Here is a 24,301-nt window from a genome sequence, read left to right on the forward strand (position 1 = left end):
AGAGAATCTATGTATGCCTGAAAAAAAACATACAAACTCCACACAGAAAGGCCCCAGTTGAAATAAAAAATAGTGAATGTTCTTGCTGTCAGGTGACTTTACTAACCATTACACCATTCTGCAATTTCTGATTATGTGAGTGTGCATGGTTTGAGTTACTTGCACATCTGGGACAGCAGCAGAACAATAGGTCATATCCACCTTCTGTTGTAGCATGAAATGCCATCAAGATGATATCTTTGCAGGTGCTAAACTGGCCTGTTTGTAGTCTGAAAATATCATACAAGCAAAAATAGGGGAAAAAATAACTTCACGCTTTAAAACTATTTAAACTGTCCTCCTTAAAAAGAAAGGTAAGAGAATGTAGCAGTTATGGAGAAAAATGTATTCGAAAATATTAATCCTACAGCGTATTTCTATATACAATATGTCTTTGCAAAGGCATCCTATGTTTGATTCAGATACTTATTGCACAATTCATTCAAGTGTACACGCAAACTGAAAGAAAAAAGACACTAAAAAATCCCCACTGAAGTTACCACTAGAGAGCGCTCCAGATCAATCACACAACCGCAGGTGTCTTTATTCTAATAAGACAGACTTACAGCAACACACGTCCTTAAGATTAATTATTAAATTAAAAAATTTTAATAGTAAGTAGTGGTTTAGTATCTTGGATATATTGATTTCAGAACGGCTGTTCAGAATGACCTAAGCTGCAGGGTAAAATACAAAAAAAAAAAAAAAAAAAAAAAAAAAAACAGGCGGACACATGCCAGAAATATCATATCTGCAGAATAAACTGTTAATATAACAATGCCAAAAGGATATGACCTTGGGAATTTCCGTGGCCTCATTAGACTGATGAAGGAAAAACTTCCTTTGCCCTCAAAACATCCGGTAAAATTTTCTCTCCCTCCACACGCCCCCATCTTTATTTGTCAACTCTCAGCTGACAGGCACGTTTCCATTAGAGGTAATGATACTTTGTAAGTAACTTACAAATGTAGAAGTAATTTAGGGTGTCAAAGTATGTCATATAATTTAATAAGTCATAAATTTGTCCATGACAGAAAAGCTGTTCCCAACAGTTCCTGTTCATTGTTCCCTTAGCACCATTTCCTCTGGGAAATTTTCAGCCCTGGACATGGATAATTACTGGAAACCCTAATGGGGGCAGGGAATGTGTTGGCTGTAACTGGCCTTTTCTTCTAGCCTGATTGGGCTGGTCCCTCCCCTCGTTCTTCCTTCATTGGCTCAAGCCTACATCAATCTGTTGAATTCCAGGTCCCCCTCAAGTTTGAAACTTTTTTTTTTATACGAGGAGGAGGGGGGATCCGGTTACAGCAACAGCAAACTTGCAACCGATCTGGCAGTTGCGGAGGGAAGAAAACACTCCTTTAATAATTGACACATCTGCGCCTGATACACGGTTGCAGAACAAAAGAGAACCAGCGAATAAGAAAATAAGAATTTACAGCGGAGATAAAACAAAACGTGCTTTAGGGGGTGGGAAATGTGAGGCGACTTTCACAGCAGCAAGGATGAAAACTTGAAGGACTTTGTGCAGATTAACTTGTCATCTCGTTGGCTGAACACTGCTGTGTCCCTCTGAAGCTGAGAGGAAGGTGAGTTCATGTCGCTGGTCCGGTGATCTTACCGGTCCACAGGTTTTTAATGAAACATGTCATCAAACAGCAACGCTTCACGGGCTGTTATCCAAGGCCTGAGCTCAAATCACACCCGACTTATACGTGAGAAAACTTCACTGAGTGGCCTGGTGAAGGATTTGGACAAGAACAGACTTGATGAGACCAGTTAACGTTTGTTTGGTCACTTGTCTTATCTATTTGACAGGCGCCATGTTTAACGGAGCGGAAGTAACGGTCCATCTGTGTATTCAAAAAGCAGTTCCCAGCTGGTGTGCGCTTTAATCTGTGCACAAGCATTATCAATAAGTTTCATTGATTTGTAATTTAAAAAAAAGCTTTACAGTTTGGTCAGCTGGATAGTTAGTTGGTGTGTGATAAAAGCAACCATGAAAAAATGCATTGACTCTTAAACTTCTTGCTCTATTTTATGTGTCGTCCAAACTGTTTGACATCTGCCACTCAGAAGTAGAACAAAGTTTATTGGGGTTTTCCTTCATAGTGAGTGTTCACAATGACTATCTCAGAAAAAATAAAGTGATTTTCATTACTGTTGGTTAACACCCCTAATAATCCTTTTTGTGCTTTGGGGGCTAATACACAGCATATTAAAACCAAGACTGCAAACAGGGGGGGAAACATATGTTTTGCAAACAGTGACATGTTTTATAACACATAGCTGTGTTTATGTTGTAAAGCTGCTCCCCATAATAAGGCCTGAGTGTGAATGAATGGCCCCACTGTCCAGTCAGTACTCTGGCAGGTAGCGACACCCATGCATAGTCCAGACAGACATGTCAAATGAATTATGGCCTGTGATTTTTGTCTCAGAGTTGGATTCCACATAAGTGTGTATGTGATTAAATGATTTGACGTCTTCTTTTCTTTTTCTTTTTTTTTTACTTTCCCTGTTAGTTGCCACAGCTCCCTTTGTGTTTTTGTTGTTGGCAGCTGCAGCCAGTGAGCTGAGAGACAGTTGTAGTATAACTAAAGGACTTTATTTCATCCGTTGTGTAGTGGTAAAGTCGCCTAATAAATTTGATCTGACACCACAAACCTCAACAATCCAAATGTTTTTTCCGTGTGATTGTCACAGCTTTTGGCGTGCAAGGATGGATTTGCTGGTTTTCTATTTTTAGGTTTTAGACATTTTATGTAATAACTGGCAACCTGAAAGTGTCATTTTCCAAACAATTTCCTGTTTTTTTTTTTTTTTTATCTTTTTGTTGAATGGCTAGTAAAAAAAAGGATCATTTGGTTAATCAAAGATAAAAGCAATTGATAAGGCATTAAAATAATTAGAAATTAGAAATCTAGAAAAAAGCAGTGCAACACAATTACGGGGGTTTATAATGTTACTAAAACTATTGTTTCAGCACTGTATACAGTAATACTTACCCTACTACACTGCAGGCTTAGAGGCTGGTAAGCCTCATCTATGTATATTTTAGTGACACTGTATCTGCATTCCCCCTTTGAGTGCCTGTTAGAATAGGACAATATAGTCAGGTTGCGCAACATTCCCCGTGCAGTGTTATTAAGGGCAGAGCTGAAAATTGCAGCAGTAATCCGGGAGACACATTTGTTCCTGCTGAGGAGAATCCATGGTAACTCAAGACAAGGGAGGTGTTTGACCTCTTTTTTGCTATGGTACAAAGTTCAGCTTAGCACACAGGTGGTCTCTGGATACACGAAACACCGAGCATTCAGTCTCATTTAAACGTGCGGGACGCCATGGCATTGTGCAAAATAACGAGAGTGAGTGCTGTCTACTAATAGCCTGGACTCATTTTAGATTCCAATTGAGTCATCCGTTGACTCACAATGGCCTCTCATATCGTTCCCTCTCTATTTTCACTAATCACCATCCCTGCTGCTATTGCAGCCTAACCCACTTGTATTTGTCACTTTATTAAATACTATGTTAACAAATTATGCTCTCTGGGATTGAGGTGAGGAAAATTAGTCATAATGTGTTCTGCTCTGATGGTGGCCTTAATTAAAAATGCCAAAGGCCCAGACATCAGTCATAGCTCAAGCACTCGTTAGCACCTTGATTGTGTCTTGCATCATTTGCAGTGCTGTTGTGATGCTAATTATATTGTAAATAATATATCATTAAAACTTTGACATGGCTGATGAAGTGGAGTCCCATGAAAGTGGGCTGCTCATTTGATTCTGTATTATTCTTTCACTTTTTATTACAAATTATCTCGGTGGTAGCCATTAAACGGCTATCCACTTATGTATTTTAATGCATGAACAAATGTTGTCAGTAAGTGCTGTGCTGGCCCTCAGGCAGCACACCAGCTACTGTATTCCCAGCCTTATTACGCATGCCTAACACTGACTGATGTTCCTAAATTAATGCCAGTAGCTCTCAGCCACTGTCTCTTACTGTATGTGCTGAGTCCAGCCTTTATCCTGCTCTCCCATCTCCTCCTCAACCTGTTGCACCATCACAGACTGCTCTTAGCCTCCAGTCTATTTTAGTCCAAATTGGGCAGGTTGAATTATTAATACCCGATCCATTATGTGCTGATGCGTTAATTATTAATTGTTCGGTGGGCCCTGGCAGATATGAGAAAACAGGGTTTTTTTAAGGCTATCGTAGGGTATAGTTTCTGAGCAGAAAGCATTGGTTTCCTCTTGTCTGCAGAATTCTTCAGAATTACTGTGTAGGAACATGAGTTGATGAAAGCTCATTACCATCATGCATATGTGTGCTGCATTCAAAGAATGCACACAATATGCACCTGTATATGTGTTTTGGATAGCTGTTATTACTCTCAAGGCTGAGCTGCTGAACTAGATGAGTGTACAAAGAAATCATTACAGATTCATACACTTGCTGGAGACAGTTGTTAACACATGCAACATTTCTAGCTCCGACTATCCCATTAGCAGTCAGCGCCTCCTCTTGTTATGCAACATCTCAAGAGAAGAGGGAGATAAACCCTACAAAACTTGATGAAAGATGAAATTGCAGCATGGTCTTGTACTGAAATCCTGCTGCTGATTCCCCCAGCAGTGAAGTGGTTCCAGTAGTGCAGCTCATTTGAGTGGTTACTTGTCCTCTCAGAACACAAAGCACGGATGCACCTTATATAACAACCAGGATTGTCAATTGTGTCTCTCTTAAGTGGAGACAGATTATATCATACAGCTTGGTACAATCTGTCGAGAATGAAGTAATTTGATTCAAGATTTCCTCAAACAAGTGACATCTGTCGTTTGTCTTTTTTAAAATTTTATTTCTAGTATTTCAAGTGTCTTGCTTGATTTTAGTTTGTTCTACTTTAAGCTCTATCTTGCAAAAGATGGGAGAATTATGGTCCCATAGGTTCCACGTCACGTGTTTATCTTTTACGCAAGGAAAATTAAACCAAATGGTAGAAAAGCAAATGCAGACTGTCCAGAGTGTGTACATAGTAGGACATTAAAGAACTTAGGTAAACAGTTCCACAATAAATGGGGCCTTTGTAGTGCTTATTGTTGGCTTGGCCTCCTGGAAACGGATTATTTAATAAAGAATATACATGAATCAAGAAACTGTTAACTTTCAAAACATCAAAGTCCATTCGTGGTGTATAAATACAAGTGGATTTTTTTTTATTGTGGAAGTGAATGGGTCCCCCCAACAAAGACAAAGAAATGCAAAGTGGGACTTCCTGACCAACAATAATCTAAATACAAGCACACAAATACACCCACAGTTATGTTTTTATGCTTAACACAATACAGTATGTTATAAACTTTGGTTTGAAAACCCATAGGACAATTAATTCTCTTAGTGTCATAGTTGTTTACCTGTCTTAAATGTGTGTCTCTTTCAGTTCTTATGGAAATAGTGCAACACTGGTAAAGAAATGTCCTACAGTATTTCTGTGTAAGCTAAGGATTAGTCATTCAGCTGTAAGAATTTTAATATTTAAAGCAACTATAGTGTCTATAGGCAGCTATCTTGTTTTAACCAGTACCTATTAATAATGTGTTACAGCCACCACAACATGACATCAGTTTACAAAGTTGATTACTAACCATCAGGAAAATAATGATGTGTCAATGATGCTAGGCTCTGATACAAAGTTTGTGGTGCTGCCAATGCTAATGGAGTACAATAAGGAACTTGTAGAGCCAGAGAAGTTCTGTATGGAATAAAATAAACAAAAATGAGGTCCAGTGCAGCCTCTGTCAGATAAAGATATCCACTTCTATTTATAACTATCTATTTGAGAGCAAAGCATCCAAATGAAGTGTGTAGTTGTGGAGGGCTGTATGTTGATGAATGGTAATCCTCAGCGGTTTCAAGCAGTATTTTTGCTTAAACTGTTTATCCATAGTGTGAGCCATTAAATATCCAACATACAACATTAAAAAAACTGATAGATGTCACAATACGTGCCACCTATCAGACATGTACGTTGAATGTACATGTGACACACAATGACAATAAGTTCTAATCTATCTAAACTATCTATTCATCTATCTATAGAACAACACAATTTGTTAAAAATAAATTAACCTGAAACATAAGCCTGACTTCACACAGCTCATAAGTCTTTTAAATCAGATGACATCATTTGCTTTTTTCATTAAGGGAAAATCAGCAAAGTCCTTTGATCATTATCGCATGGTATGGACTTGTGCACTTAACAATTAACACAGATGCATTAAGTGACTATTTCAACATGCAATAGAAAGATTGTCATTGCCCTTCTAATGCTCCAAATATCACATAATTATTTGCTGCTACATTTAATTGGTTTAGGGTCCTTTGTCATACAAAGGTCATCAAGCTGTTCAAATACCCATCTGATTAAAATATCTACTGATACAAGGACCAGGCTTGGTCCATATAGATGCTGCAAGAAGTGATGAAAATTTAAGGATCTTTGCAAAATTCCCAATTTTTTATGTTTTTTTTTTTTAATTTCCTGTTTATTATTATGAACAAAGCTGCCCAGTTAGATGAGATTGGACATTTTTTACTTTTTTTTCCCTTGCACTTTTTACTTCAAACTATAAACGAACAATAACAGCCCGTCATTAATTTGATTAATTTACTAAAACCGCTGAATCAGTAATAAAAAACAATTGGTTCTGTTTGCAGCTTTAGGATATATATTAATTGAATTTGTTAAATAATGGATAATAGCAGCACAAAACAAAAGGAAACAGGGGGGTAGGCACAGATTACTGGTAGTTCTCAAACCGGAGACATCTCTGTGAAACTATTGTTTTTTTGTTTGTTTTTTTTTTAGCTGCTTGGTGAACCTTGCTTTTGAAACCTCAAGGGTTTAAAGAGCAGATTATAGTTTTTTTGTTTTTTCTTTTCTGTTGTGTTGCATGATTGTGCAAAGATTTGTGTGCAATGATAAAGCAGTGAGGATTTTGTCTGCTGATGGAGTTGTTTCTCTCAGGGTCAGATTGCTCCAATCCTCGTGACTACAAATCCCTGAAGAGTATGACAGTCGTGACATTTTCTGCTGCCACCAACCAATCACTTGGAAGATGAAGTGTCATGGGAAGTTCTTCAATCCCAGTCAAAGCTTTTTTAGCAGCTTGGTTGCTGAGCGCTGTATAAACACATTCTTCGTTGGTTTGTCTCTTTTGACTGCCTGTTTTCAGCATCCACAAAACTGCTTAAATCCAGCTTCCAGTCCTTTCTCACCTGTCATATCAGCTTTATTGTGACTGACAGTAGATGCAACCCTTCTCCAGAGCAGAACCAGAACTGTGTCTGTCTGAAAGCACCTTCAGTTCTGCCTCCAATAACCCAACAAGGTGATAGCCATAGAACAAACAGAGCTTCAAAACTATTGTCATCAATCCCATGAGTCTCAAGCTTTATTTATGAGCATTCTCTTTTTATTTATCATTTACTAAGGTGGAAAAACTTTTAGAGACATAAATCATAAGCACACTTGCCAAATAATGTTTTTCTTATCATATTGTTTTATTGTAGAGATTAGTTTGACATTGTTCAGAGAAATATTATGTCCGTCTTTTTAAATAACGTTTACAAATATTATTTCTAAAAAGCATCCAGGAATGTAGCTGTCTTGACTCACAGTATCAGTCCCAGTAGTCAAAGCAACCACTATATAGGAACACTAAATGAGATGCATAATTAAGGGAGGTGTCATCCTAATGAAGTGGAAAGACATGTTGATAAAGTGTCAGGCATCAGCGTTACCTGCCCTCAAACTTAAATATAATATAGCATTATAAATATGCATAATAAAATGCTTATTCAGCTTATATTATGCAAATCTTTAAAAATTCTACTGAGTAGGTTTTTTCTTCATCATTGCAGTCTTAAGCTCAGTTCCTCTGCAATGCTGTGACAGTGGCCTGCCAGGGTTGTCTGTACCTGCAGGAGGGTGACAGAGTCCCTGGTTACATTACCCAGGCTTCCTCACTGTCACAAGACATCCGTCGAACACTTTGTGGGATCTGGTTTCATTACCATGAGTCATCTCTACTGAGCTTTTGTGTCTTTGTGAGCGAGTGTATGGTAGCTTGTTGAATTTTTAGCTTGTCTAACTACTCTAATTGTGAGTGCTGAGCTCTTGGCTGCAGCAATCTGTCTTTGTTTTCTTTTCATTTTCGGCTGTTAGGCAAGCCAGGTCTTTCAGTAATGTGCATGGGTATGTGGGTGATTGTACAGATGTTTGTTTGTGTGAACTGTGGGCATTGATCACCATGGCTTGTATATACTGTATATATACCATGGCTTGTACGCATGTGTGTAGTTGCCCCCTCCCATGTATGCGTGGGTTCTCTCCAGGTGCTCCAGGTTACCTCCCACTGTCCAAAGACATGCATGTTAGGTTAATTAGTCACTCTATATTTTCCCTAGGAGTGAGTGTGAGCGTGGCAATACTGCTGTTCAAATATGTCACTGGGATTTTGTGGGTCAACAGTTAGTCAAAACGCCCCCTACAGGGTAAAACCAGGTTATTTCTGACATAGAGGTAAACTTGGTGCTCCTCCTCGCCATGAGATCATTTTAAAAACCTCACAGCCCCCTCCCTCCATATCCAGAACCATGCCCACCCACACATATGTACGGATGTGAACTTGGTATCTGATGTAAATTCAAGATAGTTTCAGACTTTTGGACTTTCTTAAAGCACATGAGAAAATATTGCTGCATTTGGACAGATGTGTGCTTTTAAGGTGTGTAAAAGTAAGATCGGACTCTATTCTTTACCTGCTGATCCTCATCTAGCGACAGACAGCAACTTGCAGCGGCACTTCCAGCAGCTGCCACAACCTGCAGCGAGTCACCAGCTTGCCAGAGCTGCTGGAGCTGCTGACAGGCCAGTGCAACAGCGCTGCTAAAAGGACATCGCTGTGGATATCTGGATAGGTGACGTTAGTGGTCTACTGTTTCTGATGAGGGCATCTTATGTGGCGTTATCAAAGTTATTCTGTTGTTCACTACTAGTGTTATTATAGCACAAGCTATTAAGTTCAGCAGACGTCTGTGCATGACAGTTTAGCCAGTGGAGTTCCATATGAGACAACATCAAAGCAGCCCCTTTATTTTATTTATCCCAGATCATATTGTCATTGCAACTTTCAACAGTGTTTTTTTCATATCGCATGTAGGGCTGCATTGATTAGTCGACATTGTCGACAATAGTAGACAATGAAAATAGTCGACAATGAATTTAGCCGTTGACTATTGTCGGCAAAAAAAAAAAAAAAAAACTAGAGACATCAGAGTGAGACATCTTCTTCTAATCATATCTCTGCTGAAAGTTGCACAATGCACATGCGCAAAGAGGGGGAAAAAATACAGAGTGAGACATCATCTTCTTTTTTTTTTTATCTCTGCTGAGAGTTGCAGATGCGCAATAAGTCCGCCAGGGGTAAAAAAATGGCGGCGGACTAGGGCGCAAAACAGCGGCAGAGAACGTCAAAAGTCTGGGATAACTTCACGTTAAACTTACAAAATAAATTAAATACATGTGAGATTTGTAAAGCGGCCCTTGTGTACCACGGAAGTACAACTGCAATGCTCGAACATTTAAAGTGGAGGCACGTTGGACTTACTTAATAACCTTATGCAAGATTTCAAAGCTGAAAGTGAAATAAGATCCATTTATAATAATCATGAGATATATAATCTGATTGATCGACTAGTCGTTTTATTAGTCGGTGACTAATCGACCATCAGAATAGTCATTAGTTGCAGCCCTAATCGCATGTGTTATTGATATCATGCAGCCCTAATTCATACCAGCCCTTCTAAATTAAATTCAAGTTAATTTGCTAAGAAAGTCTGGTTCATTTGGGGAAGTGTGAATGCACAACCAAACTCTGATTTGCATCAAAGATTTTGGTCTTACCTAAAAACATTGGTGTCTGTTTGCTCCAGGAATCAGACTACATTAACCCTACCCTGCATTAACAAATAGCTGAAGGAATTTTCTTGTTTGTTCTTTAACTCTCTTCTCCTTCAGTAATTCTTGATGCAGAACCGCCTCAGGTCAGGTTTGATGTTATTCAAAAGGTTTTGTTCGTTTGACTAAGTGAAGTGTGAAAGCAAATTCTGACCGGCTGAATGTTTAAAAAATCCCCACCTCTACAGAGTCTTGTGCTTTAGTTGTAAATATGACTTAAAACTGTGTTAGCTGGTGTTTAGTCCTGCATCAAATGACTCTGCAGTAGGTTTGGATATTTATGACTTCAGCTCTAAGTACAATTAATGAGAACACAGCAGATATGGGTCTAAGGCATGGATGGCAGGTTGTATTCTGGACTTTTTTTTCTGTGTGCTGTTGGGTTGTAGGGAGAAGATCCTGTAAAATTCATTCAGCCAGCAGAATGCCAGATGTGACAATAACCAATTAAATCATCACTGTCTCCTTGTGGGCGCACTCATTTTACTTCACAGAGTGACTCCAGAAGATGGCTGATTAACTGATTTCTGTTGCCACTTATTATTACCCATTTTTAATTCATTTTTAAAGCATTTTCAATGTTTTATACAGTATGGCACAGGAAAAGGGTCTAATAAGGTAAAAAGATTGAGCACCCAGGAGTGGCTACATGTTTGTAGAAGGGGGCTATATATCCCATCCCGAAGCCAGCCACTGATCTGATCAATGATAAATCTGCTCTACTAACAAAGTGGAGGACGATTATTTGTTCTACCTGGTTGGCAATTCCTGCAGCAACAATAACGCAGTTAGGCCCTCATTTCCAATTCCACTTTCAGTACTTTTCACATGTCATGTGTACACATTTTTTGAAAAGTGCCATTGAAAATTGAGTCCCATACGAAAACATATCCAAGATCAAAGTGTCACGAGAACACAGAAGGGGACGAGTCCAGAACATTTGCATCTGTACAACTAAATCTTTGAAGAAGGAACAGAGTTTTAAATTGAAGCCCAACATATTTACATACAAGCAGGGATGATTTGAGTGTATAAGAAGAGTTTTAAGGGAGATAAGTGCAATATTTGAGTATGAAAACAAGAAAGCCTGTTTTCAGAAAGGAAAAAATATACTTCTGGGTAAAGGTACTAATATAGCCCCATAGGGGTCCACATTCCAATTTTTAATGAATTTGCAGTGGTTTGGGCAACAAGCGTGAACACAGCAGTGGTTTTGTGGTTGTTTCTGGACCTTTCAAAATGTTGAAGATTGTTCAACATTTTGGTCTTTTTATGCCTTTTGAAGATGTCAGTATCTGTAACTTAACTGTTCATTGTAACAGAAATTCTAACTGGGGTGGCCAGACTTTGGCACGGCATGTCACCCTTAAGCCACAAACTGAGAATCCTTTGCTTTTGAACTGTTTGTATACATGACTATGACAGGCTCTCCACCCTTTCTCATTCTTTTCTCCATGTCCTATTCTTTTTCTCTTTTTTATTTTTTTTTCTTTGCACTCCAGCAGGCTACACGGTTGACAGCTATGATGGCTCTAGTCCCTGACGAGAGTGGAATTTAATGAGCACTATGAAATCTCTCCTCAATCTCAGAAAGTGGTCTGCCCATTATCCATCCGCACTTTTCAAAACTGATACACATCCATCAGAGAGCAGAGGAAAGAGAGGTAAACACAGACTCCTTTTTAAAGAGTTCTGTTAATCCATTTTCCCACCTGAAATTGACCAAAACAGCAGAGCAACTAATGCTTACATGAAAATAAAGATTTCAAACTTTTTTGCCCCCTCAGATCAATCACTTGTGTCTTTCTCCATATTACACATTTCACACCCATTGCATCATAGAAGAATTGCAGCTCAGTAAGTTAGTTACAACCATGTTGAAATGGTCGATGGGGATCTGTCAGCAATCCATCATCTGCACAGCCAGTGTCCCGATTAAACATCCAGCACCTCCCAACATGAGGGGGCAAACACTAGATTCAGAACCAGACACTATCTAAATGACCTCTGATTCAACAGCTACAGTTTCTCTCCTTGATGTTTTGGGATTGATATATGTGAGACACCTCCATCCTCTTCTTTTCCCCCCCCCCCCCTCCATCTTTCTGCCTCAGTCTTTGCTCATTCTCTCCTTTCTGGAGGCATCCTGCTGACATGCTCTCCAAGGAGTCTTATTGATATGCTTAGAGAGGCATTGCAGACGAGGAGAAAGAGGGAGAAACAGCAGAATGAAAGTCACACACTGCAGCAGCCTATTCACTGCCTTTTAGTACCAGCACCAGCAAAAAATCACTAGTCACCAGCAGGGAAATGTCACAGGTCTTTGTCCGCTGCACTAATACCATTCTTCCTCCGTTGGATTGTAATTACACTCCTCCAGCAGGATCGACAAATTGCCTTTTGAGCTTGCGTGTAGCTAATCATTGGAGCTTCTTTCATAGAGACACATCTCATAAAGATTAACTCACTATCATAATGTGAATGAAACACTTGCACTTAAACGTCACAGCTTTTTCTTTTTTCTGACATTTACCTATTACAAAGTATTTTGCTCATCTGGGATGTGAGGAGATTTATCAAGGAAATCCAATCTAACTGTTAAGTCTGCTTATTCATTTGTTTTCCTTTAGGTTGAGTGTTTCTCTCGTTTTTGTATGCATTTCATCACTTCCTAAAAATCCTCTCTCGGGAGAGGCGTTGTTGAATATTTATTCAGCACAGGAAATTATGTAATTTGAATTTAATTTGCAAAGACATGACTTTATTAGGTTTGATTTTGCTTTGTCTTTGGACAAAAGGATTTTTGTATTAATTAAATTAGTTTTTGTTTCCTTCCAATATCCTGCTATTAGACTCTTTAAGATGAGAACTTGTTTCTGCTTTTCATTTTTGTGACAGTAAACTGAACAATTTCCATTTCTTAGTCTGTAAGCCATGTGATTACATGAAAACATCTTTTTTTTTTTGGTCCAGGAAAATTATGGTTAATAATTCCAACTAGTTTTTTAAATTAATTGGACTAAACTGTAAGCGACTGACTACACTTTTGGACCAGAATCATGTTATAAATAAAGGCTTTTAAGCTACTTTCTGCACATTCTATGTTACTTAAACTTTCTTTTTCTGTGCAACGTTAAATAAAGAATACTTTTCCATGTCTACACAGACCTGACAACATACACACAGGTAACTATATATCAATGACTGGCCAACAGTAGCAGAAAAATCTAGAAAATGACAGCTCAAACGGCTTGAGGAACCACCGCCCACCGTTAAGCATCATCTCTGCTGGACTTTGAATTTATAATCATGTGACAAGGACATAAAATTAGACAAAGCATTTTATTAGTTTCAAATTTAGAGCACACTCCTGAGTGCAGAATGAGTCATCAACATATAGTATCATCAGAAATAACTGCACGATACCTTTTTATTACTTTTGAGAAATGATGATAAAAGGAGCACTTAATACAGTTAGATCTTATAGAGATACTGTATATTTCTCATGCAATTTAGAAAAGTGTTCATCATTATTTGCATATGCTCTTTTCACCAACCTTATAATTTTATAGTTTATTAGCGCAGAAACAGGCTGGGACTCAAGGACTAAAGAAATAACATTATACTAATTAAGGTAGAAAATTCACAATTGTAAAAAAGAAGAAATTATATTTCTTACAGTAAGCTTTAATAATCTACTACAGGTAATGCATTTCTTTAAAGTGGAGTATTTCTTGACCAGGGTAAAGGGAACTATTTCTAACCATGTCATCACATTAACAGTGCTTTGCACCAAAGAAATGACATCTAACCTCTAATATCAAACCTGAGAGAGGAAGGATGTTGTGCAGAGGTTTTGCAGGCTATAGGGCAGACCATAGGAATCTACAAATACTAAACATACTATATATAAATAATAATGAAACACATAGTCAGTGGTTTTAAAACCCTTATTTTACCACCATCATTCTCATGAAAACTATGATCATCCTGAAAGATGATGACCTAAAGCTACTTCACTGTATGAGTCCTTTTTCAGGCTTTGTCACACATTGATGTGGATTTTAAGATATGTTACAAAATGCTTTTTCTGATATTTTTCTCTCACTTCTTTTTTCCTTTCCTTTCTAAAATTCTGTTGGAGTGCATTTCTGAAAATGGCAAACATGCCCTATCAAAGTAAAAATCATATTACAGTAGCTCCCTCACCGTCACACTTGCTCGTTCTTCTGTGCTGTTTTTTGGAAAGCAGGCTGTCGTGGAAAAACAGCTTTTTGTTACCTGTTTACGCTTGTGTACTCCCAGGTGATCCTTTGAGATTTGTGAAGGTTAGAGAGGGAGTGTGGAGGAAAATCAATTCTTTGTATTTATTTATTTATTTTTTCCTCTCTTTTTTTTTTTTTTTTTTTTTAATTTAAAAAAAAAAGCCTGCTACGAAAGCCAGCAGCCCTCCACTATTCCTGAGCTTCTATCATGGGCTCAGTCTGTCACTGAGTCACCTCACTTGGCATGCAAACACACAGGGCCATGCATAAATCACGCCAAACACATGCAGTGATTGATTTGGCGCTCTGTGTCTCCCATTTACTTTCGCTCACACATGAACACCTTATTTTCTGGATGCAGTCAGCTGATGAGACGGTCAAATTACTTCATCTGCTTTGCGTGGTCGTGCAGTAACTGACTTTACTCCTACACGCGTAATGACAAATTGTACTAACTACCTTGTAGGCTCCAAGCCTGAGGGGGGCCGGGGCTAATTTGACAGCTGCCATTGCTCGTTATCTGATAAGAGTCAGTTCTTGGCCCTGCAGTAGAAAGTGCATAAGCGTAGATGTTATATGCATTAACTTCACACATTGCAGGCTGCCATTGTAATATGCACATAGTCAAAGCAGATACCTAAGGAAGGGTGCCTTTCATTTCTAATTTTATAGCTAATGATGAGGCCTCTTCTCTTATCATTAACCATCTAACCATGTTGCCATTCTGTTTTTGCTTTGCCACTGTCTTCTCTTGGACCAGATTTGAACATGGACTCCTTCAGCACTAAGAACTTAGCCCTCCAGGCACAGAAGAAGCTGATGAGCAAGATGGCCACCAAAAGCATGGCCAATCTCTTCATAGACGACACCAGCAGCGAAGTGCTGGACGACCTGTACCGTGTCACCAAGGAGTACACGCGCAACCGCAAAGAGTCCCAGAAGATCATCAAAAACTTGATCAAGATGGTGGTGAAGCTGGGAGTGCTCTACAGAAACAATCAGTTCAGCAGCGAGGAGCTGATCCTGGTGGAGAACTTCAGGTGGGAGGACTTTTTTGTTGTTAGTTTTTGCTTCCAAAATAGTTGGATGAAAGAAAAGTGCTGTTATGTTTGTGCATGAACACTGTCCAGCAGCCTCGTCCCCATGAGGTATTTTGTGTTGATGCTTTGAACTAATATTTACTGCTCAAGTTTAGGTTTACTGAGTCCTCTCGGCAGAGTCCTCATCATCTCGTGGATTTAAACCGTGGCTATAAATGGCCAGCATCTTTGTGTCTTGATGCAACAGAAATTTAATCAGGAGGGGACAAACCCTGAGAAACAAAAAAGATGCATGTTTGCAGAAAACTGCAATGCGAGTGTTTTTGTGTGCTGATGAAAGCTTAATGAAATTGGCTTTAATGTCAGCTTGTGTATTTCCACTAAAACAGCTGAGAGGCATAAGGAGAGGACGTAAGTGCACAGTCTGGAGAATGGCGACTGTATTGGCACTGAAATCTGTGACTGTGCATGACTGAACTGTAACTAATGTACAGAAGCTGTGAAACTTCCCTAAAAAAAAATCCCAAGACAGCAATTTCCATATTTATTCACTTCTGCTGCACTCTGGCCAGAATTAGAAGCTGACATCTTCTCCATCCTGCCATCTCACAGGAAGAAGGTCCACACTCTGGCCATGACAGCGGTCAGTTTCCACCAGATCGAGTTCACCTTTGACCGACGTGTCATGAGCGCCATTTTGAACGACTGCCGCGAACTCCTGCACCAGGCCATCAAGCGTCACCTGACGGCGAAGAGCCACTCACGGGTTAACCACGTCTTCAATCACTTCGCCGACTGTGACTTCCTGGCAACTCTGTACGGGCCCTCTGAAGTTTATCGCACCCACCTGCAGAGGATCTGTAACGGGGTCAACAAGATGCTTGATGAGGGGAACCTCTGACCTCAAACTTCCTCCTCATCAGGCACATTTACCTCTTTGTCAGCCTTTCTTGCAGGATTACCTTTTTGTTTGTTTTTTTTTAAGGATGACAATCATGAACATTTATATTTTTCATTTGTTGGTTTTGTGTTCGTGTGTGCCTTCCAGATATTACTGTAACACCGACATGTCTTTGCTAAGTTTATCCAAAGACTATTTCTTTCTTTCTTTCTTTTTTTTTTCGTTTTGTTACTTCACAATTGACAAAATCAAGCTGATGTTTTCTTTATTATTTTTAATGAATGTAAAACTTAATGCTCCTCTCAGTATATTCAGGGGCTGGAACATTGACAGATTAGATCATCCTCATTGCAACTACTCATTAACTCCGGATAATCCAGGCACAGGCCTTCAGCTGTATCTCTGTGAGGTGCCTTTAAGAAATGTGCACCAAGAAAGGAAGAAGGCAGTTCCCAAGGATCTAAAGAAGTGGGGTTTTTTATGGGTTTTTTTTTTGTTTGTTTTGTTTTGTTTCCAAAGGTAGTGTTGCACTCAGTCCTGAACAAGCGCTGTATGTACTTTCCTGCAGTAGTGAAACCATGTGAATCACAGCAGTTGAGTAATCCTGCTTAGCCTGCATTTTATTGCTCTTACCACCATGCACTGAACAGCGCTTTGTAGAGAAGCCAGGCATTTTGTACTGAAGGCAACCATAAACCCAGTTTTGCTTCTAATGGCCTGTTTTCAAGCCACCACAACAAAGATGAAGTATTTGGGTCATAGGAAAAAATGAAGGATTTTGTTTGCGCTGTGTATTGTTGATTGTCTCAGATGTCTGACTGGCCTGTACACTCATCTGGTCAGGAAAAATCACTGTGGGGGGAAGCAGCACAATGTGGCGCCAGGTGCTCAGGTTGTTTCTTTTATCAAAGGGGAATTAAGCACGAGCTCAGTTGAACTGCTCATCATAATAGATGTAGAACCCCAGGGTCAGGTGTGATTCATATGTAGCTTTGTTGCCAGTTTTTTTTTATCCAAAAAACCATTAAAACTCTGGTTTAGATTCTGACTGGTCTAGAAAAAATTACTCCCAATGAGCTGTGAGATGAAAGGCTTGCAGAAAAATGCATCTCTGCATCTGTGCGTAGGACCCGGTCGGGTATAGCGATTAGAGCAGAAACAAACAGTACCTGATTGTACTCGCCCACTGCAATTATAGCTGTGGACTCCGGGGTGGTATAATGGTCTGGAGCTTGCCTCTGTCGAGCAGCCATTACATTTCACCACACAACAGCTTTATGAGACGTGATAGAGATGGCCATCTCTGTTTGCATGGTGCAAGTCTTTTTAATGAAGTAAAAGATGTTGCATTTCTTCCTTTTTGAGCATGAGTGGTTACTACTAGCCCTTTCTAACCTCAAATAATGGCCATCTTTCCTTTATGTCTATGTGTTTTGTATTACTGAGTGTCTGGCAGATTGTTTTGTACTGCAGCCTCATTTTGTATTCTGAGGGTGTGTGTGTGTGTGTGTGTGTGTACCTGTACCTGTGAGAGAATTGGAAATTGAGCCGTGTAATAAGCGCTGTGCTTTACTAGGTAGGATTACTGAAACTTTAACTTCTCAACCTCAGCAGCTTGGCCAAAGAAAAGTAGGACTGATGTTATTCAAAATAGTCTTTCTTCAGAGAAAAACATGATGCACTTGTTAATTGTAATCCTACTACCGGCGATGAAGACACAAAGGAGGAGGCCATTTTGGTTTTAGTCTGTTTTATCCCACCCAGCTGCTTCTCTTCTCATTTGTTAGAACTCTTTTACTGCTTCAGTTTGCAAAGCTTTGAAGTAAATTGTTTCTTCTTATTCTGTTTTCCCCCTCCCAAAACAGTTTACTTTGTCTTTTGATGCCATTTTCTTCAATCTGTCCATGTCTCAAGCCTGGTTTAAATCCTCTGCACAAGCCTCTGCAACAGCCTAACTGATTTTACTAAAGCTCTCACACAAAACCTTCTATGTTTCATTTTTACTATTGTGAAATGTTTTTAGTTTCACTCATGTACACATCTCTGTATTGTATTTCAGCACAACAAATGTAAATCAATAGCTTCTTTTTTTTCTTTTTTTTTTTTTTTTTTTTTTTTTTTTTTAAGAATAAACTTGGTCTTTTTATTGTCCTTGATCACTTACATAATGTTCTTTCAGTAACTTGATGTTTTCTGCCCAGATCAGGAGGGTCATCTGACTTAGTGTCTGACCTGGATTTAGTCTGCTAAATCTCTTCGTCTTGCTCTCAACATTGTTAGGACACCATTAAGGAAAACATAAACTCATCTGACTGACAAAACAATTCAAGCTTAGGTCATTTCTTTCCACATCCTACAAGCCCACCCTACTGTCAAAGGTAGAACAGGAAATGAGTAATACGGAAAGACTTTATGCTTCTGTTTTTGGAAATTTAAACATTTAGTTCTGCAGTAGTTAAATTTCAAGCACTGTGTATAAATTCAGTGTTAGTTTAATCTGCCACTGACTTGTCTGCTTCTCAGACTTTGGAATGATAATATGGTCCTCCCTGTAGCACAAACGAAAGTCTACTGCAGAGCCAAGTATCCATTTATCCTTTAGTATGGCCTTTAACTCAACATGCATTTGTGTGTTGCGTTCAGAGCACTGTGATGGGAGAACTGAAGGCAGGAGTACAGTTCAGAAGCATTGCATTATATATTCTCAATCTTTAGCCCTGCTTTATATGATGATGAATAAAGCAAAATCAGCTTGAGTGATTTGTGCTTCTCACTTACAGTGAAGCTGGATAAGAAAAGTGTGTAGTTGGCAAGTTAAAACCCTAAGAATTTGCATATTCTTACATGTGTGCCTCCTTCAAAACACTTTCTGAACATGTACATTTCTGAACAGTCACAACTTGATTATCAAGGGATGTGAATGAGGGCTGTAATACATTTTGGTGAAGCTAGCTTCTGCTGGGGCATAATTATCATTTCTACATAATGAAGTGACTACAAAGGAAGTGGCCTGCATCCTAAAAAGGGAGTTGGATAGATGAAGCATGCAGAGGACCCATTACTCTTCCTACGAGTGTTCAAGCACTGATTATCAAGTAATGATCAGTGGTGTTGACTCCTAACCTAAAGAAAGTTGAGAAAGATTGTTGTCGAATTAGACAAAATGGTGCTTTATTCTCTTGGCTGCATACATGTACAAATGTGAGAGGAAGGACAAACTGAGCAGGATTGTCACGGTCCATTCCTGCAAGTATACAGGCAGTTAGTTTTGGCGCAAGACCACAAAGTCTGGCTGCATGTCAATGAGGTCACAAACACCCTGATGTCTGAGTGCAACAAAACAAACTACAGGACGCTGTGTTCAAACAGTAGGCTGTGGTCTGCACTCACACAACACAGCCAAACTTCTACTGTAGATTTTTCTTCAGCATCAAGGGTAGAAAAAAAACCTTTTCTGCCTAATGAGCGTGGAAAAGGATTGCAAGTGCAGGCAAAGGATGGGTGGCACTAAAGAAGAGCTAGCAAAATGATTCAACAGTCTGTTTCTATGATGTTAACTGAGTTATGTTTTCAGAGAATACCAGCTTAGACGTATGTATCTGTTTTTTTATGCTGCAGCTTAGAGTAGAAGCAGGTTTATTATTCAATCATCACATCATCTCCTTTTCTTTCTCTATTCTATGGAAATTAATGTGTCAAGGCCAACATCCCAAGCTAACAACTGCATCTGCACTTTCTAAATCTTAGTACAGTGTGTGATGCAATAAAGAAGAAGCCCCTTTTTATACAAGGCCTTTGCTGAGATTTTGAACACCTCCAGTGTTTTTTTTTTCTCAAGCTCAATCTCTTGTAGGTTAGCTGGCAGAGCACAGCAGAGTCAGTGCTGCTTATTATGTATTACTTTGCTTTTGTAGTCCCTCCACATCGTTACTCATCCACTATGCTTAAAGGTGCTCTCCCCTCTGGCAAGCACAGCTATGACAGTCAGCTTGGAAGTTAGAAGTCTTTCAAAAGTCTATGCTTTTCTCCCCTTTTCTCTGTCTCTCTTCTACTCTTTCTCGGTGTCCCCACGTCTCTCTCTTCTTTTCTCACTCTTTAGTCCTCAGAGAACACCTGATTGACGTGTTGTTCAAGGATGAAAAGCACAGCAAAGGGGAATCCAAAAGCAAACAACGCAAAAAATATACATGAGCGAATGTGAAAGACATTGCTGTACCCACACACGCGTTGCACAGAACTCTGCGCCCGAACCCCTCAGGATTATCAGCAGCACGACAGTGGACACTTCGGGGAAGACAGCATCTGCTCACTTCCAGTTTTAATACTGCATAACAGAACAATATGTTCTCAAGAAACTTCTCATTTTCACTTTGGGTTAATGTAGAAATAAATAGAGAAATATGAGCACATATAATCCTCCTCTGACTGCACCGTTCTGCTGTCCAGACAGCTATAGAAAGTTCCCAGGTGCCCTAAGGCATTCTCACTGTGACTAAAATCCATTTTGCACAGGAAATTTTGACAGACATGGACTCTTCGCATTTCAAAGCACTCCTTTCCCATTTATCTTTTTCACTGAGTTATGTAAGATTTGAACCAGTATGCTCTCAGTCTGTGTGGAAGACATTCAACCTGGAAACTGTCCTTGCAGTGACAGCAAACCCATAAGGTTTGCAGTGGAATAACCCAACACACATATTGCTTGTTGTAGTACTCAAAACAAGTGAGACAGCACTACAGTGGATGGTGGACAAGGTTACAAGGAGTCTGTCAAGGTGTCTGACAAAAAAGCTTTCTTTTGAAAAGCCAAGTTTAAAAAGTAGCAGGGCATTTATAGGTAAGTAAAAAAGAAGAACACTTCTTTTTGGGTCTTCCCCTCTGATTTAGTCCTTCAATCATTCATTTTCAGGATATTATAGGATGATAGTCTGCTTGACCAGCATTAAATGGACATCACTGTGACAGCTACTCTTTTATTCCACATTGACTTTAAAATGAGAAATGATGGTGTGTTTCAGTGCTGGTGGGTCTAAAACAATGACTCTGAGGTTATGTCATTATTATGGTTGATTTAAAAATCCTACAGGAAATAGTTTGGCATCAGAAATCAACAACATGCACACTGGACATGATACCATCCCGCTTTTTAAAAACAGTGTTTACCTCAGTAGAAAGTGATCTCCTACATATAGTTAATGGCTCACTGGCATCAGGTATTTTTCCCAAGTCACTAAAGATAGCTGCAATTAAGCCACTCCTAAAGAAAAGGACTCTGGACACTTCTATAATGAACAACTATAGACCTGTCTCTAACATCCGTTTTATTGCCGAGAATACTGAGAAAGTTGTATTGCAAAGTTGGTCTTTGCAGAGTAATGGGCTCGACACACGGGGGGCGACCAACGGCAGCGACAACTGCCTTACTGATCACTTTTCTCCAAGATGTTTGATTGATTATGATACTGGAGGGAATTTTGACATTTTCAAAACAGTCCATGACAGACAAGGCATGAAGGATGAAGGGTCTCAAGATTTTACTCAAATTGACATAAATCTTGGTGTTGATTCTATTGTACAAAAGAAAAAGACAAACCCTGGGTTCATCCTATTTTACAAACAAGGAAAATGATGGTGAATATCATCATTTGATGGCAGACCTCAAGGTTGATCCAGATAAATCCAGGACATATGTTTGGACAAATTCCCCCTGGTGCCACGTGGCTGCCTATTTATTTACATCTCTTAATCTTTGCATGAAGTATTGTAAAATATGGGGAAGTCAGACAAAGCTAAAATGATCCATGTTGAGTCCATGTTGAGTCCAATCCAAGTGTTTGCAGACTGCACTGTCCAGCCTGCTCCCAGCTCATTGGTCAGTCAATGAAACCCTCGCTGGTTGGTTGTAGTGCCATGCAACAGGACAAAACTTTAACATTTTTCTATTTTCTTGTGTCGCTTGGCTGGATTAGGGCAGCAATTGTCGCCTTATCGTGCAAGTTCCATAAAAAAATTAATGGACAATGTGCGACGTCGTCACCCGTGTGTCAAGCCCATTAATGTTTACATACTCTTCTGTGATTTGATAGAGGTTTAAAACTATAGCTGCACCACTGCAGAGGAATATTCATAATTATTTATTTAGGTTATTTTACTTTTTTGTGAGCCCAAAGCTATTTTCATTTGTGCTGTGTGCCATTTTCATTTATTCTTTACCATTTATTGTTCATTTATTATTGGAAGAGTATTTTCTGTGGCTGTTGCCAAATTTAAGTCCTCTTCTTCATCACTTGCATATGGTGTTCCACAGGGGTCTGTTCTGGTGCCTTTGTTGTTAATTTTATCTGCTCCATCTGCAGCACATTTTAGGCTTTTTAAAAGGCATTTCTTATCATTTTTATGCTAATGATATTCAGCTATATATTTCTTATAAACCTCAGGATTTTCTTAAGATGCAGATCTTGCTAGGGTGTTTGGATGCTGTCAGTGGTTGGATGAATGATAACTTTCTTCAACTGAACGATTCAAAAACTGAAGTCCTTGTTTGTGCCCCTGACAGATTTCTTCCTAAGATAGTTGAGAGTCTTGGCCCATTTACCTCATTTATTAAGCCCTCAGTCAGGAACCTTGGGGTAAAAAATATTGCTAAGCTGAGTCCACTTGTGTCCCGATCTGAGTTGGAGATAATTATCCATGCCTTCACTTCTTCATGTCTTGACTATTGTAACTTTGTTTTCATATGTTTAGGTAAAAAATCTCTGAAACGTCTTCAGGTTGTCCAGAATGCTGCTGCAAGGCTAATAAAGTCTTTCAAATACTAATATATCACCCTATACCAATCCAGCTGCATTGAATCCCTATTCATTACAGAGTGCATTTTAAAATTTTAGTTTTAACATATATAGCTCTAAATAATCAAGCAACAGTTTATATCAGTGATTTTTCCAGCCTTATGTTCCTGGGAGGTCTCTGAGATCACGTGATCTCACAGGTTTTCTCTTTACTTTGACTCCAAAGGTATTTAAATAGAGCTTGTGGTTTCAGAGATCTACTTATTTCATTATAGCCTAAAAAGTAGGCACAGTGCTCAAAGGGCTAACTGAAGCTTTATGAAAACTTTTGTGAGTCAGATACAAACCCCATTTCCAGAAAAGTCTAAAATACAACAAAAATCTAAACTGTTTACTTATTGTTTTTTTTATTGTTTGCTTTGTTTGTTTGTTTGTTTTTGACACATGAACATGTATGTTTTTGTCTTTCTTTAGAATATATCCTCTAATTCAGGGATCCCCAACTCTGGTCCTCAAGGTCCACTGTCCCTTTCAGACATTCAGTGTTTCCCTGCCTCAACACACCTGACTCAAATTAATGGCTCATTAGCAGACTTGTGCAGCGCTTGTTAGATAACTATCTAATTTGAATCAGGTGTGTTGCTGCAGGGAGACATCTAAGATCTGCAGGATAAAAGGCCTTGAAGACCAGGCTTGGAGATCACTTCTCTAATCATTTTAATAGTTTTATACCCTTTTAAATCCAAATAGACAAAGACTCCTGAATTTGCAGATGTGAAATTATTGTCTCAACTTGTGAGATTTGTGTCAAATGTTGTTGTGTAGTTAGTTAAGTCATATTCTATGCACAGGTGTAGGGTTTGAATCCATATGCAGACACAGTCTACTTGAAAACACTGTTGTTATTTCTGCATGGTAAGGTAAAAAAAAAAAAAGTGCTAGTGTGCTTGCAATCCTCTTGGAACCTGCTCACTGCTTCTTGTGGTTGTAGTTTGGGTTTCATCGCTTTTATTTAACTTGAGAAATTTGAACCTTTAAGATTTAATACCCCAGTTTATTTTTTTTAAACAGTCACATTTGAATACATCATGATCTCCTTTCTATGAAACTTTCAACATGCTATCATTTTTTTCTTAAACTGAATTTGACATAATAATTCACTGAAAAAGAAAATTTATATTTTATTAAAACAAAATGCTGACATCATCCACTCTCTGTATATACACAAAGTAGTGCTTGCA

At 38.9% G+C, this 24,301-nt stretch overlaps 1 protein-coding gene across 2 annotated transcripts; it reads left to right on the plus strand.

The window, feature by feature from the left end:
• The first annotated feature begins 777 nt into the window (after positions 1-777).
• Positions 778-18,359, plus strand: tnfaip8l1 (tumor necrosis factor, alpha-induced protein 8-like 1). Of its 2 annotated transcripts, XM_042007129.1 has the most exons (4): positions 778-1,628; positions 11,569-11,730; positions 15,092-15,371; positions 15,984-18,359. In XM_042007129.1, the coding sequence occupies exons 2-4, from the start codon at positions 11,625-11,627 to the stop codon at positions 16,270-16,272; spliced, it is 675 nt and encodes a 224-aa protein (XP_041863063.1). In that variant the 5' UTR covers positions 778-1,628; positions 11,569-11,624; the 3' UTR covers positions 16,273-18,359. The 2 variants fall into 2 exon arrangements, with proteins under 2 accessions (XP_041863063.1, XP_041863064.1); XM_042007130.1 differs by lacking the exon at positions 11,569-11,730 and having other exon boundaries at positions 784-1,628.
• The last annotated feature ends 5,942 nt before the right edge of the window (positions 18,360-24,301 follow it).

The sequence above is a fragment of the Melanotaenia boesemani genome, chromosome 14 (genome assembly GCF_017639745.1).
Source record: "Melanotaenia boesemani isolate fMelBoe1 chromosome 14, fMelBoe1.pri, whole genome shotgun sequence".
Classification (NCBI taxonomy): Eukaryota; Metazoa; Chordata; class Actinopteri; order Atheriniformes; family Melanotaeniidae; genus Melanotaenia; species Melanotaenia boesemani.